At 29.9% G+C, this 21,705-nt stretch overlaps 2 protein-coding genes across 6 annotated transcripts in view; one reads left to right on the top strand and one right to left on the bottom strand.

Moving 5' to 3' along the window:
* The window catches only part of bru3 (CUGBP Elav-like family member bruno 3), a 1,071,991-nt gene that overhangs the window by 831,454 nt on the left and 218,832 nt on the right, over positions 1-21,705 (bottom strand). The window lies entirely within an intron of this gene.
* Positions 8,482-19,914, top strand: LOC147078488 (parkin coregulated gene protein homolog). Its single transcript, XM_085957244.1, has 4 exons — positions 8,482-8,778; positions 8,992-9,163; positions 9,411-9,560; positions 19,517-19,914. The coding sequence occupies exons 1-4, from the start codon at positions 8,494-8,496 to the stop codon at positions 19,663-19,665; spliced, it is 756 nt and encodes a 251-aa protein (XP_085813370.1). The 5' UTR covers positions 8,482-8,493; the 3' UTR covers positions 19,666-19,914.

Below are 21,705 nucleotides of genomic sequence, written 5' to 3'. Positions count from 1 at the left end.
ATCAAAAGAATTATCGTCAATATACTATATTGAACACTACCATTTTTTAAAAGAAATAAAACTCCTAACGATAAATTTTGGTCTTGAAGTTTGAACCAATACAACTACCGCTGAGTATGATATTAAATATGATATGCTAAAATTAATGCAATTTTGATGAATTTGTATGGGATATTCTCCAATATTGGGAATAAAATATTTTCATACAAATCAGTTATGTATAATATATTTGAATCATTTATTGTTTGGTAGAGTTTGATTTTTATATTATTATTCTGGTAGAAAGGGTATATAATTTAATAATTTAGACGTACCTAATTTAAGTGTAATATTATTAGAGATGATAATTTTGTTTTATTGCTTCTAGTAATATATTATAAGTAGTCTTAATTTGCTAATATATTTATTTGAAGATAAATACTTAGTAAATGGTTTTATCTCATAATGTAATTAATACTGCTACAAAGCTATTTTTTCATTTAGGGAAAATCTTTTGTTATTGTAGTCTAGTCTAATATTCGTTACGTAGCAATTTTTATATACATAATACCACGTTGTATTTTCAGAATCGAAAATTCAGATAATATTTTTTAGAGAGTAAAAGAAGTATGATACCTTTTTGCTTTACAGCCTCTTTAAATTACGCAAAAATCGAGATAAGTGAATTCAAATGCATCAAAATACGACCTTTTCTCATATAAAAGACGACGGTTTTAGCGGAAAGGCTCGTAATATAAAAGCTTTCGTCCCTTGTATAATAACAGTTACTTACCGTCGAAATATGCATAAAAATCCAAGTTATATCAGCCGGGTAATGGATATTGATGTTATGACTCGTACAGGGTAATATTACGGTATAAAGCTTTGCTTCGACTTGTTGTATTTTTAATATAAATATAGAACAGAATGTTAAATCAAATTTATGAAATAACATTAATTAAATCATTTTATAAAACGAGTTATCATTTTGGTATAAATAATGAATACAACGTGTTAACTATTTTTTTAAATTATCATACTTTACCATCAACGTATCTTAAAAAGTTATTATCAATTAAAATTATTATAGAATATAATATATATTCCTACGCTACAAACAATATATTTTTTTAATTTTATTAGTGATCGCTTCTTCAATCCATTTATTGTCCGACTATGTTTTATCAACCCAGTTGACCAATTGCCATGACGTGAAGAGAGTGAATAATTTTTTTCAGACTTAAAATACTTAACAAACATATGTATTTTCACATATATATATATATATATATATATATATATATATATATATATATATATATATGACATATAAGTAGGTATGTATTAAATATATTTAATATATTTTTGTATAAACTAAGATTTGCTTATATTATTAAAAAATATAGTTTTTAATTCGGTGAATATCATCATATTATAGCAAACCAAATTGATACTTAAAAAAACCCTTCGATAATATTGTTAAATATACTAAACAATATCTGCAATTTATAAACATCTGGGCTGTTTTTTTGGGCAAATTTTGGTTTATTTATTTTATTTAAGTTTGACGTAGAACTGACAAAAAATAGCAGAACTCTATAGTTACTAACATACCTAACTAAAATAGTTATCAATCGGAAAAAAATTATAAACCAGTAATCGATTCTGTCAGATAAAACTCCATGGTGGAAAAATAATCAACAAAAATTTAAAAAAATATATATATATATATAGTTAGCTAACATTATCATGAGACGCTTTAATAAATATATATTTCATATTGTTAAGTAAGATTGTAAGTATATCGTTAAAATATTGCTATTAAACAAAAACAGGGTTTGATCGAAGTTTTGATTTTAATTAGATTTTTTTATCTCGGCGCATATGCTGAGGTAGTCGAGCATTATATTCGATCCAGCGAAAAGAAGAAAAATGTAAATTCCGTGCAATAAAGCCACTGTACAATTTTAGCGCCTTCCCAAATTGCCATGACAAATGGTCGGATCGCCGGCGAATAAATCGAAACAAAAGGCTGCTACGGCGTAGACACCTGCATACAGGGCCGCAGCATAGCCGTATTAAAATAAGACATTAAATGTATCGTCAATCTTTACTATATGTCTGTATAAATATAATTTTGGAAAACTTTTCTGTAGTATAACCAATTAAATATATATTTTTTGTAATGAGTGTAAGTTATCAAGGAAGTATATCCGAAACAATACCGCATTTTGGACGTTATATCTTTATCCAATTGAGCTATTAATATATAGCAAAAATTACTTAACAATATGGGCCTGTGGTGTAATAGGTATTGGTTAATTTATTTGGTTGCGCCAAATTGTGGTGGCCGTAATCCTTACTTCCCACCTCCCTCAAATCCCAGTATTATTGTCATAAGACCAGACAATTAGCAATTACGGGTCATGAGAGACCGTGATGCAAATAACATTTGGTTAGCTTGAACGACATCAAGTAAGCGGTCGTGTTGCGGGCTCCATGATAGCTAAGCCGTCGTTAACTACTGAGTGGCTCAAAAGTATATGTTCGACCTTCGTTGCACTAAGTTTGTTACGATTTGAGTGAACGTTGCGTCCATCAATCATACACTCTATCATAATCATTCATCAACCCCATATTAAATCACCCATAAAACCCAAACCCGTAACCCGTAACCCAAACATACAATACCGTGCGAGTGACAATGCAACCAGACCATGGAGCCATCATCAATATCATAAAAGGTCAGTGTCTGGCATCCTGTTAAATCGCCCTCACCCCTAGATCCGGAATCCACATCATCTTCAAAATTATACAGTCCACTGCAAAAAGCGCCGCCATTATTTTTGAATCAAGATACATTACGTTAGTATCTTTTAAAATTTTGTTGTTGACGTACTTTTACTACATAACTAACTGCTTATTTTTAAAAATTATGTATTCTTTTCAGTTATTGACACAAGATTTAAAGATATAGCATATACGACTCACATCATACGGAAAGTATTTCAAATACAATGCGTGTATTTAATTGATGCTGCACATACGGAACATCCCCATTAATAATATTATATAAAGTACTATGTATTCATAATATTATGTATTTGTTGCGCAATAGTATGGTTAATTTCACTTAACTTGACTTATTTTAAAAGCTCTTTATTGTACATATACTATCTCTAGAATATTGATGAGCTACCACTATGCAATATTTGAGCTTAGATTAAGTTACTTCCAAATGCATAAGTAGAAAATATTACGTAGTGAATATAATATACTGTTTTTAACTCATCTTACGCTGGTGGTATCTACTTTTCGTACTTAACGTAGTTAGTTGTCCACGCTAGGAAGACAATAAATGTTAATATATGCCCTGTGGCCGCTTTGATAATATTTTTGTTCTTCCAAACTAATTTGTTTGTAAGGTTACATTTATCAATGAAATTTAGCGTACGCACACTGTACATAGCAAATCTGTGCGCCATTGGGGTGATCGTCTAATGAAATGTGGTTGCGACTTTTTTGTCGTCCTCCGTTCGCGTATTTTACCAATTCCAAGCATTTTTATGGGACGCCGGTTTGAAAAGCTTGTAATTTCGCAATTTGATGTATTGCATTGCGCACGGCCGAGTTTTATCTGTATCGCGGCCGCGAGACACCGTGTGCAGCGAATAGCGGCGACAAAAATGAATAATGCATCGCCCAATCACTCGCCAAGTCGTAGGCGACTGCTCCACCTTCACTCCTTCATTGATGTAACATTCCGTCTGGTATTGCAATGAAATTTTCAGAAATAATAACTGAACATATGAAATATTAAAATATAACATTTATAAATAAAAGTAATACACTGATAATAAATAATACATTCAACAATCAACATTATAAATTATTGCATAGAGTTTTATTTGTACTTGTTGTTTATACTTAGTTAAGTTATATTTTATTTATGTACCATTGATAATTAATAGTAATATTTTCAAGTGGTAATTCTCCGCTTCTTTACTGTAATATATATTTTATAATTATTTTAAACATTGATATAAATAAAACTGTATTAGGTACTTATAAAAGCAAAAACTAATATGGTTTGGATTACAATTTAAGCATTTTAGGGTGCGTACTGACTGAGCGATCAGCCTCGCGTGGTCGCAAGGCAGCTTCGCCATAGAAAATATACGAAAAAAACTCGCGAGTCAAAATGCACAGTCAGTCAGGACGCGACTCGCCCGAGGCAAACGCACGTACCGCCTCGCCCGAGCAATGCCACAACCGAGCCAATCGTTGTCGGTTTATCGATGCTCAAAGGTGCTGCGCGCGGCTGCCTCACGTGATGTTAATTTTGTTGCGAGCTGCCTTGCGCAACGATTTTTGCAATGTAAATGCCCGAGGCTGCTCGCGCTCAGTCAGTACACGCCTGTTACCATTTAAATATTTCAAAAAAGTTGCATCATAAAATAATTATATTGCCGTTATTTTATGAAAAATTGCTTTTAACTTAAATCAATAATTATATGGGAAATATTTATTGTATCGATATTCCAAGCTGTATATAAAACAAAAACATATTCCCCAGCATAGAAAATCTCTAAATAATTCAATTATTTTTCTATACCTACCTAACTAATACTATTTAAGTAAACACCTCAACCAATTCTCCCCTCATAAAAATAAATAACTTTGTCTCACGTTTTTTCTCAAATCGGAGTTAAGTTTTTGACGTTGTTTATTTTTTATAGTTGTGTAATACTGTTTATCAAAAATATTAATGCTAGTCACGTTTTTAAGATTTTCTAAAAACATAGTATGAATAGCCGTTGGCCATGATTTTATAAGCAATACCATTCCTAAAAATCCGTCTTATATAATGTTGTGTTTTATTTGAATAATTGTATTCTGATAAGTGTTTAATGGAAAACTACATACACAACTAATTTCAGTGTTTATTAATTATAGTACATTGAATTTCAATCAATTAGATAGTAATACCAGAGAAAAATGAATAGATGTAACTACTTATATCTTATTCAATAAGGTTTTATATTTAGTTCAATTATTACAATAATATGTAGGTATATATGCACATGCTCCATATCAGCTGGAAGGGCTAAGTAACAAATGTTGTGGTGATGCCGAGGATAAAAAATTTAAAAGATATAATCAGAAAATTATTAACAAGAAAGTTGGCATACTTTGGGTACATAATGCGGCATTCCGAGAGATATTAACTTGTGTATTTTAATATTAAATGAAGATATCCGGTAAGCAAATTTCTAAAAAAATAGGTTCTTGGCTTGAAACTAGAACTTAATATGAGCACATACATATTTAGAAACAATAATTATTGTGAGAACCATAAGCTAAAATTCATCGCAATTAGATATGACACCTATTGCATAGTTTTCAGTGCACATGGGCGCGATTTTTTTTCAAAAATATTTTTTCTATTAGTTATCTTTTTATTTTATTATTATTATTTTTTTTTATTATTATTATATTTATTATATTTATATTTCTCAGAAGTCACAATTATGTATGTTCAATAAAAGAATGTTACATACTTAAATCATGTAAATTATTCATTAGATAAAAAACATTGTTAATTAATATTGGTACATTTAGAGCAAGGAAAAGATAGCTGATATCACCGCTGACGTCCGATAATATGGTGCTGAAAGAATTATTGTGTATACTATTGCATATTTTAATCAGCGGTCGAAATGGAAAATTTCACGAACCAGAGCGCTCGATAATTAATGAAAATTTGAAGATATTTGTAACAGTGTTGTTACAAACAGTGTAATAATATTACATATTATATACAAATATGTAGGTTAGATTTATTAATTATATACACATCTAGCTCAGATGGTCAAATAGAATAACAGTCTTTGAAACTGTGTCAATGAAAATATCATCAGTGGTGTAGATGAAAAACGGAATTGACGACATACGAGTATTATATATACTATCTTTTTACCAACAACAATTTTCATATAAAACTTTAAAAATATATTTAAAGTAAGTGAACTCAATTATTTTTTTAATAATATTCTGCTGGAAATTAATATCGGGAATTTTACAAACCGGAGCTAGGCTCTGGCGTGCTCTCGTCCATTTCGAGCCTTGATTTGAATGTATAAAGGTTTACATTAATCACCTAATATGTAGTAAAAAGAAAGTAGAGTGGTTGAATTTACAAAATTATAATTAGTTATAAATTTAAAATGCATATTATGAACTCTGTGATTTTTTATTGCTATACGTATTTCCAATATCTCGTGCCACGTAAAAAGCAATATTATTGCCACCTTAACTAGATAAAATCACCCCTCGGAGTAAAAGCGCCCAGTGCGGGGTGTCATCACAAAGGGCAGCCATGATTTGTCGAGTTTCAAAGGAAGTCGGACTTATTATTTGATTTAATGCACTTTCATTGGCAGTCATAACAGGCGCAAAAGCGTTGCAGATTTCAGCAGTTCATTATAGTACTAAAGGCCATGATATTTTTATTTTTTTTCCGTTATCAATAAAATATTTTTTAGCTTGTTAAAAAAATATGCAATTAATATTGCTAGGATGATAGATCTGTCTAATAAAATAAACTATGTTTACATAGATAAAAACTATAAATCTGACACAAATGCAAGTAATTTAAAAATTATATAAATATTATTAGGTAGTCATTGATAATAATTATTACTTTATCATTTCTATTTAAACCCCATAATAATGAAAAGACCACATAGTTGAATTTAACTGCACATCTGAAAGGATAGCAAGTTTGATCATTCGAATTATCAATAGATGCCATCTTCAGGTTCTGCAAGTAAATGCGAGGATCCTTTTTTGATGACATTTAAAATCATAACGGTAGTCTTTGAAGCACAGGTTAGATCTTACTCTCAAGGTAATGTAGCGGTTGGACACTTCGGTCATGACTAAAAACACTGCAGAGGTCACATTCTTGTGGAATTTGCTAAAAATAGCAACCACAGGAACGCCCTAAGGCCAATGGATGTACCTGGCATCGAAGAACTAAGGATTGAGGAGAGTGGAAGTCTTCCAGCATTTGATTGATTTCGGCTAATGATGACGATTTCTTTCACTAAAAAAGCAATTTTACTTTTTTCAAACCAATTTTTTATTCCTAAATTTGTATATTCGAAAGTTTCAGAAAAGTTCTTAGTAAAATTAAATATTTTTTAGTAATATAATATTAGTCACTTATGAATCTCTTCTTCAATATAATTTAAATCTTAAAATTATTATGATATGTGATATTTCCATAAATAATAATATAAGTTCGTAGTATGTACTAGGAAGTTATTTAAATTAACAGAATGTTTACAAGGAATAGTTCATTGTCACGCTAGAAAACACGTAAGAAAAACAACACACATTTTTATTGTACGTACTCAGCTGTTGCATTAAGCCCGTGACCCACAGTTCTAGAGACGGAGATGTTTATTATTGTGGTAACTATGAAGATATTGAAAAATAGAAAACAAATATTGATAGAAATTATTTATAAATATTAAAAATAAAATTTAAAAAACAATAAAATACAAGAAAGTACTAATTGAGTGTAGTTTATTACCATAAAATTCGAAGCAATTTCTGGATTAAAATAAATATTTTGAGCATTATCAATATGTAATCTGTATTATAGTAATTATATTAAATTTGTTGAAATGCTATCGTAAATAGATATGGCGTTAAAGACTTGCATGTATTTGTAATGACTTTCTTTTATGATACGAAAACAGTTTCCATTTTTACCGACGCTACTTTCCGATCGATAAACACTGCGTCACCATGGCAACGATCATCTTACAAAATAAACAACTTCTCATCGCGTACACGAAAAGGCAAATTTGTCTTTTTTATTATATTACGGACGTCAATATTAGCAAAAGGTTTTCGATAGTTGTATTGTTTTCTGTTTCGGAAAGGTGTTGACGCTGGATTAAAATCTGTTTACAAACAAAGTGACATTTACAAATATGGGGTTATTTGAGTAGTGAAAGTGATTGGTTTTCAATGTAGTCATAATTCAAAGACTATTTTCTACGCAGCAAAATAACATCTAATTTGTAAGTTTTCGACAATTGAAACATAATGTGTTGTGATTAAAGTTTTTATATAGTTTGTAGAGTTTAGGAATTTGACTACCTATTCATACAAAACCATATTAGTTATTTTTTTGCAAACAAAAATGGAAATTAATTTAGATGGTTAACAAAAATTTGTTGCGGTATATAATACCCGTAACTAAACATTGACACAACTTGTATGAATAACGACTCAAACTGATGAATAAATTGGTGTATTTTATCAGTTTTAAACCATTGTTTTATCAATAGTGATTGCTGTAATCTGTCATAAAAACAATTTACAATTTTTCTGTTCCTCATAAATCTATAAATATTCTAGCTGTAGACTATTATATTTTGATATTAAAATAATAATTTACTGCATTGCTTTACAATTCAGGCAACAAAAATTCAAAAAATGGTCCGAAAACCAACCGAATGCATCAGCGGCAAGGAGTTTAGAATATCTTTGAGGAAACCTTTACCCAATACTCCAGCGTACAAGAATCCTGTTGTACCAAGAGTTGTACCAGCGTTTACAGTGCAATCATTGCAGAGAAATGTGCGAGTCCAACCGCCACCCACATGTGGAATTTTTGAACCCAAACCTGTCAAGGATTCACACTTCAAGAAAGCCTATTTGAGGGGAGAGTTTCCAATTGCCATCGATTTTGATACGTTTGGAAAACACATTTGCTGGAAGGTGTTTAATTTTTTATCAATATTATTAGCAATAAAACATCAGAATTTTTTGTCAACCTAACCCAATGAGATACGGGTTAATTTTTCTATGAAAAATATATTAGGTTAGGAATAATTCAACAAATTCATAATTTCTGTAATCACTAAATATATATATATATATATATAATTTACTATAATCTGTTTTTGGATAATGCAATTAATTTAATTTTAGGTTCCAATTGAAAAACTTGACTTCCATCATTATCTACCCATGTTCTTCGATGGTTTAGTAGAAACAGAGTTTCCTTATAATTTCTTCGCTCAAGAAGGCATAAAAGATATGGTGCGACATGGTGGAATTAAGGTGTTTCCAGTGATTCCTCAACTAATAATACCAATCAAAAGTAAGTGAAAAAAAATGTTAATGTACGAGTATCAAAAAATGACCATGAAACTATAACTAAAAATATATAATATATTACAAATATCATCTTATAGATGTGATATTTTATTGTGGATATTATGTCTATAAAAGATAAACTATTAGTAAATAATTTAAGTATCTAAACTTGTAATAATGAAACACACTAAATATAGGTAACACAATATAAATAATAGTAAAACAGTGTTCAATGCTTTGTGTTACTGCAGATTCATTGAATACAAAACGGGAAGAAGTGATATGCAACGTTTTGAAAGCGATTCAAAATCTTGTAATAAGTTGCGACAGAGTAGGCGAAGCGTTGGTTCCATACTACAGACAAATTTTGCCAGTATTCAACCTTTTCAAGGAAAAAAATCGTAAGTAAAACATATTTCATTTTTATCTCTAAAAATAGAATATTATTTTATATGCCTGTGTGAAGCATAAGTTACGTACCACAGGAGCAAATAAATGAAGTTGAAAAGATGTTAAGGCACAATTATCTCAATTAAAAATCACTAATGTGTAATTAGTGTCACCACTAATTGTACACTTTCCAACTCCAAAATTTCACGATATATTTTTTTTAGTAATGCATGTTTTTTGCATCGCTATTTGTGGCTTGCGGTAAATTTTGCTTGTAGGGATGCTTTTGAAAAAAATACAATATGTATATATGACTATTTACTTACATACTATCTACGTGGGTTTTTTGCACTGATTGTTGGTGGACGCCAATGAAGTATGTAGTATGATTTGTGGTGTTGTCGCGTGGTAGCTATGATATAATATTTTTTTTATAACCTTTAGAGTAAGTTGAGATTGCACGATATTATATACACATAATTAATAATATTTATCTTTTAAGTATGTCTCGGTTATTTTTGGGGATGCTCTTCATCTACAGCATCTATGGATCACACGCCACTGATATTTTTTCAACACTGTGTCATGTGATATAATATTTAGAGTAGTTTAACTACTTATATCATATTTTGTCAACACTAATAAAATGAGCACCGAAAGAAGCCTCAATCTTTGATATGGTTTATCGTTGTTACTTCTTTAAATATAACTATTTTAATCGTTACCAATTTATTATTATTATTTAATGTATTGATTGAACTTATTAGTAATTTTCAAAGCAAAGATTTCGATTAGATTATAAATATTTTATTTTTACATTTTTAATGTCTTATTTCGGTTATTTTTTCTCATATAATTTTTTTATGTAGCATTAAACTGATATTACAAATTATATCAGCAGTTAAATACGACTCAAGACTTGTCGTTATGCAAAAATTTAAAGCTAATTTTTTTCTTTTAAAAAGCGTACATCTTGAAAAATAATGAGACAGATTCTCTGGCAACGTAGTCCTGACGCGTAAATATTATATTATGTATATTTTGGGCAGTCATAGAATGATCGAGTGAGGTAGTAGCGACGCACGAGCCTCGTTATATTTCGGTGATAGTGTTGACGCTATGTGACATAGGGAGAAAAATTCCGAAAGGGTTCTGAAAAATACGTAGAAAGAAAAATATTTGATTATATAATATATACATAATATAATGTAAGTATTTAATTCAATCCATTACGTGAACCTTCTTATTTTAGAAAATATACGTAGGTTTTAATTTAGCAATAAAAGTACTTTTCAGTAATCAACATTAAAATTTATGTATATTTAATAATAATTAAACGTTTATTATATTGCATAAATAATGGTTTAACATTACACGTAAGCAGAATACTCAATATTATGATCGGCCGACATGGTACCACATGGCACAGCTTGTCGTTCAAAACCACCTGAACAACCAACATTAGCAGTTGTTGAAATAATTCCCAGTATCAGTTGCAATGAAGACTTTACGCAAAGATAAGCTAGTTGCAATAACTGCAATTTGTACATATTATTGAGAATAAAGAGTGTCAGCGGAAAACTTGATTTAGGGTATTTATTAAAAAGAGGAAAATATAAAGATTGTTTTTCTTAAAGAATTTTTCGATTTTTTCGTAAAGTAAGGTGCTGTTCCGTAGCTGTGTTGGTTGTTCATAATACGTTTCCTGCATTTAAATATAAAGTTAAGTTCAATTATTATAATATTATAAAATGTTTAAGATAGTTTTAGTTAATAAAATATATTGATAGCACCTGTTATAATATGATGGTAAGATATTTTTATGGCCGCGTTGCTTAAACGTTGGCCTATAGTGTCGTAGGTCCCAAGTTCGAATCCTGGGTCTGGCAAGTACACATATTGTTTTTCAATTTGTGTATGAGTCAGACTATGGACCTAATAGGTTGAGCAAGTGGCTGACATCTATTTCTCGAAAAAACAAAATCTGTCGATATACGATCCAATTAGGTTCGGACATGGTCGAAAAAAAAGAAGTTATTTTAAGAAGAATAGTATCACAAAAAATATAATATTATTTAACAAAATTAGATAACAATTTCTATTCGGTATCTGCCTATCTACCTACGCTGTTACTAGTGGCTACAAAGATTTCCGAAAACTCGTAGGGGTATTTTTTTCTGGCATTAGTTACGGTGTTCATCCCTTAATATGGGCGGGTGTGTGTTGTATCGGGAAATCTCGAATTTCGATCATAAATAATGCGCGTCGTGTCAAAACTCGTTAGCGTCGGCGCGTCGGTTTGACGGGCCGCGACATGTTATCCATTATTTTCACCTTTGATACGGGGGGCGTCGCTACCACTATAAGCGCCGGGGTGGGCGACGATACCTCAGTGACATTGGCAGGCGTGTTGTTTATTTGTTTATACATACTTATTACACCACATAATTATCACCATATTATTTTCTCACCTTATTATCTGGCACATATTTTCCCGAGAATCGAGAATACAATGATGTTGTTTACTGAACTGTCAATACTCCTTAATATTAGAAGGTCGTTATAATAATCTTTATTCAAAGATTCTTAGAAAAGATAAATGCGTATGTGTTGTATAACATTATTATATAATATTATGATTTTCCTTTTTGTATATATTTTACTATTTTTACTTACTTACTGTTACTTGGCGCTACAACCCATTGTTGGTATTGGACAAATCCAGCAAATGCCTCCATGTAAGTTCGTTCAAGACCGCATCTCTTAAGTTTATGATGCAAAAGGTCATTTAATTTAACTCAATACTATCCCTATCTAGTACTAGGTCGACCACGTCTTCGTTTGCTTTCTTAAATGTCAGTTTTTTTGTCATGTGTGATTCGTTAATTCAGTGTAAATGGCCCAACCATCTAAGGCGGCCCAGTTTCATAGAATGTACGTTGTGTGGGCCCCTGTACATGGCGAACAATTCGTAATAATTGTATAAATGTGCGTCTCCTTCTTAACAGTGTGTCATTTAAGGATCTGAAGAAGCTTTGCAGCATGCACCGTTTAAATGAGCCCAACACGTTTTCCATGCTTTTAGTCATGCACCAGATTTTCCGAGCAGTCAACAAGAAAATTTAGTGTTTTGTATGTGTTTATCAGTTTACAACAAAAATGCGATAATAATATTATAGAAGCGCTCCAATGTAAATGCATAAATTTGGTTATACTTATAAAATAAAGCTCACAGTGTGTGTGAAGCACGTGTCATATAATAATTTTTAATCGTAAGAGTTTACGATGAATCAAATAAAAATAATTTGCAACGTGTTTATCGAATGTTTATATAAAATATATAAGTTTTGAGAAAGGTTTTTGAAAAAGTCTGTTCATTATTAACACTCTTTCAATGACAGTTACGCAATTTTCTGACATTTTATCATATTTTATGACATCCTAAATATTATTTTATAAGTAAACTGCTTATATAACTAATATTGATATTGTTATATTGGCTTTAAATAATAGTTATTAGGAAAAGATCATTTCATCATTAAACAAAATATTTTTTTAAAAATTAAAGTGATATTATGCTATAATCCTAATTTAGTTATAATATTTGAAAAAAGCTAAACGCCAATTGGTTAATCTAGAATTTAATAATTAAAATCATTAAATTTACTTAAAAAAAAAAGTAATTCAAAGGTAAATCTAATTTAAAAATGAATGAAAATAAATAAATGCTGTCATACCTGGATACAAAGATTGTATTCCGGTTCGTTCTTAACGCGTCAAAATTTGGATGTTATTACGATAAGCCTACGCTGCCACTGGCTGTTGTATATTATTATACCTATATGGATTGAAGCCTCACTATATCAAAGCTCCTCAAATAATAATTACGTTTCAAACAGTCTTAAGATGTAAATAGGCAGGCCCTATTATGATATCATACTTCGTGGTAATACAATGCTTATCGTCGTCTCAATATTGATTTGTTTTTTCAAATGATATATTATGTGACATTGAATCGTTCCGGTCTATTTTATGTATAACATATTATAATTAAAAATTTGGAATTAAATATACTTGTACAAACATAATATTGTTGATTTGTATAAACGTTAAAAGAAGACTTATTATTAAAAAAACATACTTTATTGCATCGTTATAGTGACATAAATCGTTCAATGTGTTTTCAAAATAATGTTAGTTGTTTTGATTTATTTTTAGTAATTTATCTTCAAAAATTAAAAATATTATAGATTCTCTTATATTTCATAGATTTCTACTAAAAATATAAATTAAAATTTTGCTGAGAGAGATTGTAAATGCTCCACATTTTTTTCCTGTACTTAATTATGATATGATCATAAATGGCGAACATTACAAAAATATTGTGGATAGCTAATAGTGTGGATAAGCATCGACAATCGTATTATTTGTATGTATATATGAGTAGGTACATTATTGTCATTTAAGCCAAAGTCGCAGTTCCGGTTTCAAGGTTCTTCCGTCAGATTTCACGCGATTTATTTTCCTGCATGGAATGTGTCATATTATTCATATTCTAGGGCTTGTGCTAGATTCTCATCAGCATTGTATTTATGTACTGTTTAATATATCTACAGACAGTAACCTATCTACATTAAATTTGATTACATATAATAACATAGTGTGTTGATATAAAAAAATAGTGCCTCTAGTTATAAAATATCATAGTTATGTGTAAACGTTGTTTAATATATTATTATGTGTGCTTAATAGGAAATGCCAATTAATTGTATAGCTCATTAAAAACTGTTATCTATTATATTGAAGGATGAATTTCCACAATACCACGTTTTGTATGAATTGCATAAAAGGTGCCTTTACTCAATGCCAACAATTCGTAGGTACCTACTTTGGAATTTTACCACTCAGCGCTCAGTGGGTAAATCCAATTTGGAATAAATTCTTAAATCGTGTAAAGATGACTAAAAAAGTTACCCATTTATTTGAAAAAGAAAACATGCCAATGAATATATTATTATTATTACTAATAGAATAATACGCATAACATTAAACGGACGCATGTTGAATTTTTATGACAAATTATGTTTTGTTCTGCACGCGTCGTTTGAACAATCTTTGCGTCGCGTATTCATGATCATTTTAGACCGTGCTCCAGCTGAAGTATAGCCTTAAATATTAAGAGCGTAAATTTTAAATGGCAAATAATATCTATTTTATTGATAATATTTAAATTTTTTCAATTTTCTATGTATATTAAATGTTATATAAATGAACAAATTATTTTACAGAGCTTTACACTGGATATTCTGTGCGATATTATAAACGACGTACTTTCACACCTGAGAGGCGTGATTTGCAAATTAACCACCACCGCCACCCCCGCCCCCGCCATCCGAGCACAGGTCGTTGTTGATCCGCGAGTCATTATTGTAATGCCGTCTTCATTAGGGGAAATAATAATTAAAATTTAATTTGAATTGTTTGCAAGATCGTTTCGTAAGCATGACGATCATCCATAAAATTTCGAAATTCTAATTAGGGCATGTCATTGTATTTCCTTGTAATAAATAATTTTACAAATTGAATGCATCATACCGGAAAGATTATTTAATATTTTTTTTATTACGTTTCCGTCGTAATATCACAATAATTGAATAAAGATTTTTAAATTATGCCAAGTTTTTTTGTAATACATAATATTTTATTACTTAGCTATTATTTTAGAAATACGCAAATATTATTATGACGAGATTTTTTATGCATGCGGACGCTGTATAAATTAAAATTTAGTAGTAAAATATTGTTTGTAGGTATTATTTAGTATTTTAATATCGAAAAAACTCAATAATGTCAACTATTATAAAAAGCGAATCGTCATTAAAATAATTAAAAAAATATATATGAATATACAACTTTGTATTCGACCTCCACCTTAATTCTATTTTAGTAATAAACTGAGCTAGATTTGATATTCTATGAATATATTTAGGTAGGTTTATACGTTAGAAAAATAAAAATCCAGAAACGCTTAAAATAAGTGAAAATGGAAATTACTAAGGCTTCGGCCACATAGGCAGGTGACTTGCTTGGTGGCTACGTGCTAGGTAACATATCCTAGTGAACGAACGCACACTATTCTATCGCAATGGCCACACTGCACGCTTCGCGTTTTGCTACGTGATTATGAGTCACTTCGTGAGTCTCCTGGCGAACAAACGTGATGGTTATTTTTATTGTGTCACCTAGTGATTTTGCCATTGTCTATGGATTTCGTAAGATGGCGGATTCTTCAGTATGACAAACGTCAAACGCCATATATTTTGAGGTTATGAATAATGACGCATGGAATGAATAATTGACAGTATGCACTCAACAAGTTCGAATTCGCGACATTCAAAATTTTAAACTTTAATTCTCTGTGAAAAGTAGCTTCCTGGTTAGTTTTGAGAGTGACATATCGTTGTTGACTTGAGCGCTCCCAAATGTCAAATGAATTTGTACCTAATCACGTAGCCTGCAATGTAGCAGTAGTGTTAGTAGACAAGCATATCATCTAGCTCAGGACAGGCGAAGCACCTGCCTATGTGGCCAAAGCCTTACCAACTTTGAAACTAACAACTTTAAAATTTAACGCCAAATACGCTAAAGAAAAAATATCATTTATGGAAAATAACCATGCACTCAATATTATGTAGTTTTTCATACACATACTATAATAATTATATTGGTTTTTTAAGATTTTAATATTCAACATAAAAAACACTGTTTGTTATTTAAAAAAAACTTTTTCTTATAATAAATATTAACATAAAATAAATACTGCTGGTATTTTATCTATTTTTTAAATCTATGTGGGATAATAAAATATATACCAATGGCAGCTATATAATAAATATTTTACTAAATATGTACACTCTTTTTTCGCTTGATGGGGCAGTTTTGATATAATTTTTCAACTATTTAAAATTCCTTCCAAAACAATAGTTATCGGTGTATAAATTCTCTTGTAATATTAAGTAGGTACTTATAAATAAATTTCTAATATCAACGTTAGAACGCAGTCTACTGTTGGAGCAATATACTAAATATTAAACGGATTAGACTGTAGGTTGATAATATGCCGTATAAATATAGACCTTCTTTGATTATTCAGCGTGTACTATCGTAAGAGCATCGACAATTCAAGCGAGCTTTTGTGCAATATTTTTCTATTGAAAATATTGCATAGTTTGCTATTGCGAAACCCACCTCCCGCCCCCTTCTCAGAACTTGTGACGTCACACTTCCACCCATGGATCTGAAAGGAAACACTATTCTTTAACAGTTCGTCATCATTTGCAAGGTTGCTATGCATTTCAATAGCATACGATGAATATGATTTTATGGGTAACATCGAATAAGTAGATTTTATATTTTTTGATATTGATTTAATATAGATTGATTGTTGGTTATATTTGGATTTATTATAACTTATACAAATATAGTATTATATAGGTAGATATAATAAAACATAGTTTATCCTGTCATGTAAACAAATAATTTCTATGACGCTGGATATCATTTAAACCGCTAAGACCCTTAAAATCAGCGAGACGAGTGGGGGAAAACCGATTCAATAAGTGCGTTCCGACGGCCATTTATGCGCATATTTTTGTGAAATTGCAATCAATTCGAATGTTTAGACTGTATGTACTACCTGTAAACCATTCATTAATTTAACAAACATAAGAAATTCACACAAAGGCACACGTACTTTTATGTCCATAAACTATGTAGACCACTTCGCTAGTCACTGAAACATTTCTTATGCTCATTTTGTTGGAATCAATAAATGTTAACCATCTCTTATACTTTTAACGGTCTCTAGGTATTGCAAATAGTATGGTAGTTATCTTCATACTTATTTACTAGGTACCGTATGTCAGAAATTCATAAATTACCTCCCAACTCCTTTAATTCTGTTAATCTTACACTTAATTATTTTATTTTATGTTATCTCATACTTGTACCGGTACAATATGCTCCAGATATACATACTGGATTATGTTATGTAAATAATAATTTATTTTGTAATCAAACCAAAAAAATACAAAACCAATAAAGATATAATAACAACATAATATCGTTGTCGAGTTGTTAAAACCTCAGATGTAACATTTAAAAAAAAAATTTACTCATTGTTATTACAACTACACAGATAGGTAATACCTTTAATGTTTTTTATACAACCAATATTATAGTATTCTCCCAATTTGACATGTCTAATTTTAATATATTATAATACCTTCGATTTATCTCAATGGGTATTTTACAAAATATTTGATGATGTCGAGCCATTAATTTTTTGACATTTAGATAATCAAATTATTCATAGACTGGATAAAATCTACCTTTACTATTGAGTTTATAAAGCAATTTTCGTCTCTCATATAATATTTCAATTTTGAGACTTGGAAGGTTTTAAAAGCTCAGCAACGATGCTTTGTTCTATAATCTACATATAAACTTTAAAAAATGTAAACTTATTATAAATTACGTTTTTATGAAAGATGGGGAATTGTTTTGCGTCCTGTTGTCCTTATCCTCGCGCCCATTGCCATATAATATTATTGAGTGCCGGGCAAACAGGCATTTAATTACGTGCACCGCCGGGCGAGAGAAGAATTCTTTGAGGAGATCGCACGAAAGGCCGTCAAAGCCGAAGGCAAAAGCGGACTGAGAACAACCGACTGAAGCTGATTGCAGTGCTTGTCAACCCTACAATCTATAAAATTCTACTTATAAATACGATGTGTCGCTACATTTCAAAATCAGCCAATTCCACCTTTAGGTATTTTTGACCTTTTTTGTGAATTGCTGAAGAACTACTGCTTTTTAACATTTCTGCATTATCAAATTGTCGAATTTATTAATTTTAAATATTCTATACTCGAAATAATAATATAAACTTTCACCCTTGTGACTGTGTATTTGAGAAAACAGCAAGCTGTTTTTCTCCTATTCATCTATTATGGACTTGGCTAATTTTGAAATCTAGCGACACATTTATGATTTTATTGTATTTTTATCACATGTACCAATAATTTTTATTCGGATTTGAGCTAGTGACTATTATCACAATATTATAATAAATAAATATCACAAAAAATGGTATCAATACACAAAAATTTATAAGATTGCATAACGCATGGATAATTATTAAGAAGTATAAATGTCAATTACTCGTACTTACGCAAGTGATATAGATCATTCACGTCCATGAATAACTACACAGCTGTCCTATATACATATATATTATAATATATCGACCTGTCTCTCTCCAACAGTCACTTACCTTATGTAAAACTCTAGATCAATCGTAGTTAACAACTTAATAGGTCTACCTGAGTCTTTATACTGTGAATACAACTATAATGGCTTTTATTGTGTTCACTCTTGATTCATGGTGAAAATGCATTGTAGTATTAATTTAAATAAAATGAAAAATTTTATCGTACTGATTCCACTTGTACCAATTAACTTCAAAATACTTATAAGGAGTTTTTACACTACTACACACCTAGTTATATATTATGAAACATTTTAGTTTGAAAAGATCATTTTATTTCCAACATTATAGTAGTGTATAAAATGTCGTTTTTATTTTCATAGCTATCGAATATAATTTTACAAACAAATAAAACATTGACAATTATAAATTACATCAATATTCATAATATAATTAACGATTATTTTAAAACAAGGTATCAATAACAGATAATATGAAGAATTTACACTTGCATATTTAACGTAGAAATCGATTCACTTAATTTGGTCTCCCAGTACACTTATATTATTTTATTAATTAATGTACTAATAGAGTAAACATAACTAAAATGATAACTATAACCCAAATGTTTCACACTAATTCGATAGTTTGGTGAGTGATCAAGTTATAATAATAATACTTGTATGTTTGACGTTACAGTAAACTTGGGCGAGGGAGTTGATCGATCGGAGAATGTCGGGGGGCTGATTGACGAAACTCTCCAACTTCTCGAGAGATATGGGGGAGAAGACGCTTTCATCAATATCAAATACATGGTGCCTACATATGAGTCTTGCGTACTTAATTAGAAAACTATTCGCTGGGAGCACAAGAATTTTCACTTGTATCCAACTACACTTTGCTAACTCACACACTCTCCTCTAATAATATCCATTATGATCTTGTATTTTACTTCCTAGAAATTGAAATATTTTGTAGCTCAATAAATTTTATCGGTGTTTCATATTAATGCTTTGAATTAAATACTTCTTGTTAATTGTCTAAGATTAGGTATTTATTTGTATTTCTTTCCTATTTAAATAAATACTACTGAATATATACAATATTAATTATTTATATATTATGAAATTATTTATTAAATAATAATTTACCATTTTAATTTACGATGAAGATATTTGTATAACTGATTTATACTGATACAATATGAAGATTAATTTATATTTCTTCTCTAACAACAGCTCATCGGAAGAACTACGGTTATTTCATTATATAAATCATTGGGTGTTTCAATAAGAGGTGACAGATATTTGCCTCCATTTACTTGTTAACCTAATGTCAATTTTTTTAAGTTTACCTAATGTCATGTAAAAATTTAATAATAATGATACAATAATAATTAATATACCTACTCATACTTCATGAAAAAATTATGATAACAGAAGTGGAGGTAGAAAGATGTTCTCTTGGCTACGCAATCTCTTAATATCTATAGCGATGGTGATCTAACACGATTGGTCCAGAATAAGAAGGTGTACTGCGGATTTGGTAGTCAACCTTCAGTAAAAGACTGCACCACTCATAATACTTACATACTAATCACAATATGTTTTGAATTCATTTAGTACTATTTAATGATAATCGTTGCAAATATTATATACAAGGAAGTACCTAGGTAATTTTTACGCGGCTATACAGTTTAACCAAGATTTCTGACCTCTTTAATTCGGAAATCAAAACTATTTAAAGAATATTAGTATTTTGGTTGCAGGTTTTATTGAATTTACTATTGCAATTTCTGTTCTCGATTTAAATTGAAAAATTAAAGTATTTTATTTCTTTTATGCTGTTAACTATCAATAATTAGTAGTAATATATTATATTATTTCATTATTATTCCATTAATTATTCTACTTTGTTACTAAACAAGTGGAATGAGTACCAAATTATTGTGTTTTATTTTAATTAATGAATAATTAAAATCGTTTTTTATTTTAATTATTTGACAATGGATTTTTCATATAAATCTAACTAAAATAAATATGGTTGTAAGAATTTTCTCAGTTATTTCATTTGAATAAGATATATCCATATTAGCTTGGTTACTCATACTGACTTAAACACCAAATAATAATCTCCTTTGCACGGCGAGCTGAACTATGTATCTCAGCGTGAAGGTCGAACATTGACTCGGCGATGTCCCCTAATCTGACAGAATTGCCTCTATATGACTTTAAATAATATTGCTATACAATATCTGTACAACCAGGGGCATTCCAGCATTATATATAATTTTTCCAGATTTTACGTCTTCAGCCATGGATACAGAGAAGCTTTTTAATATAAATTATTTATTATCTATGCCATTTATTGATTATACACAATATTTTCATAATGACAGAAAAAAAGGTGCCAGCACATTATATGTGTACATATCGACGATAGAAAATATATTTGTGAAAATGATTTATTATTTACAAGATCATCATACTTTGAAAAAAATTCTGAGAAACATATAACCACTAGGAACAATCTATTTAAAAAAAAAAACGACACCCAGCAGAATTCAACCCTGCGCTACCCGAGATTTGTGCCCATGTGCACTAATCACTGAGCAATGAGCTGAGTGTCCTATCTAATTGCGACGAAATTAACTAATAGTTTTTACAATAATGTCCGAAACTCTTTATAATTGCGTTCCTTCGTGGCAATCTACTTTTGTATTTTAAATCAATATATTTCGAAGAAGTATTTTAAAATTATCTCAATAAAATAATGTTCTTAAATCTTAAATCTTGTGAATAATTTGTGGAATAAAAATTAGTTAATAAAATATTATTTTTTTAAAATACACCAGCATGATTGTCGTAGTACAGTAAGTGAAAAATTTA

The sequence above is a fragment of the Rhyacophila brunnea genome, unplaced genomic scaffold (genome assembly GCF_057557595.1).
Source record: "Rhyacophila brunnea isolate RB1 unplaced genomic scaffold, BYU_Rbru_1.0 scaffold_11, whole genome shotgun sequence".
Taxonomy (NCBI): Eukaryota; Metazoa; Arthropoda; class Insecta; order Trichoptera; family Rhyacophilidae; genus Rhyacophila; species Rhyacophila brunnea.
The sequence above is the reverse complement of the archived record's forward strand: the minus strand, read 5'-3'. Positions and strand labels throughout refer to the sequence as shown.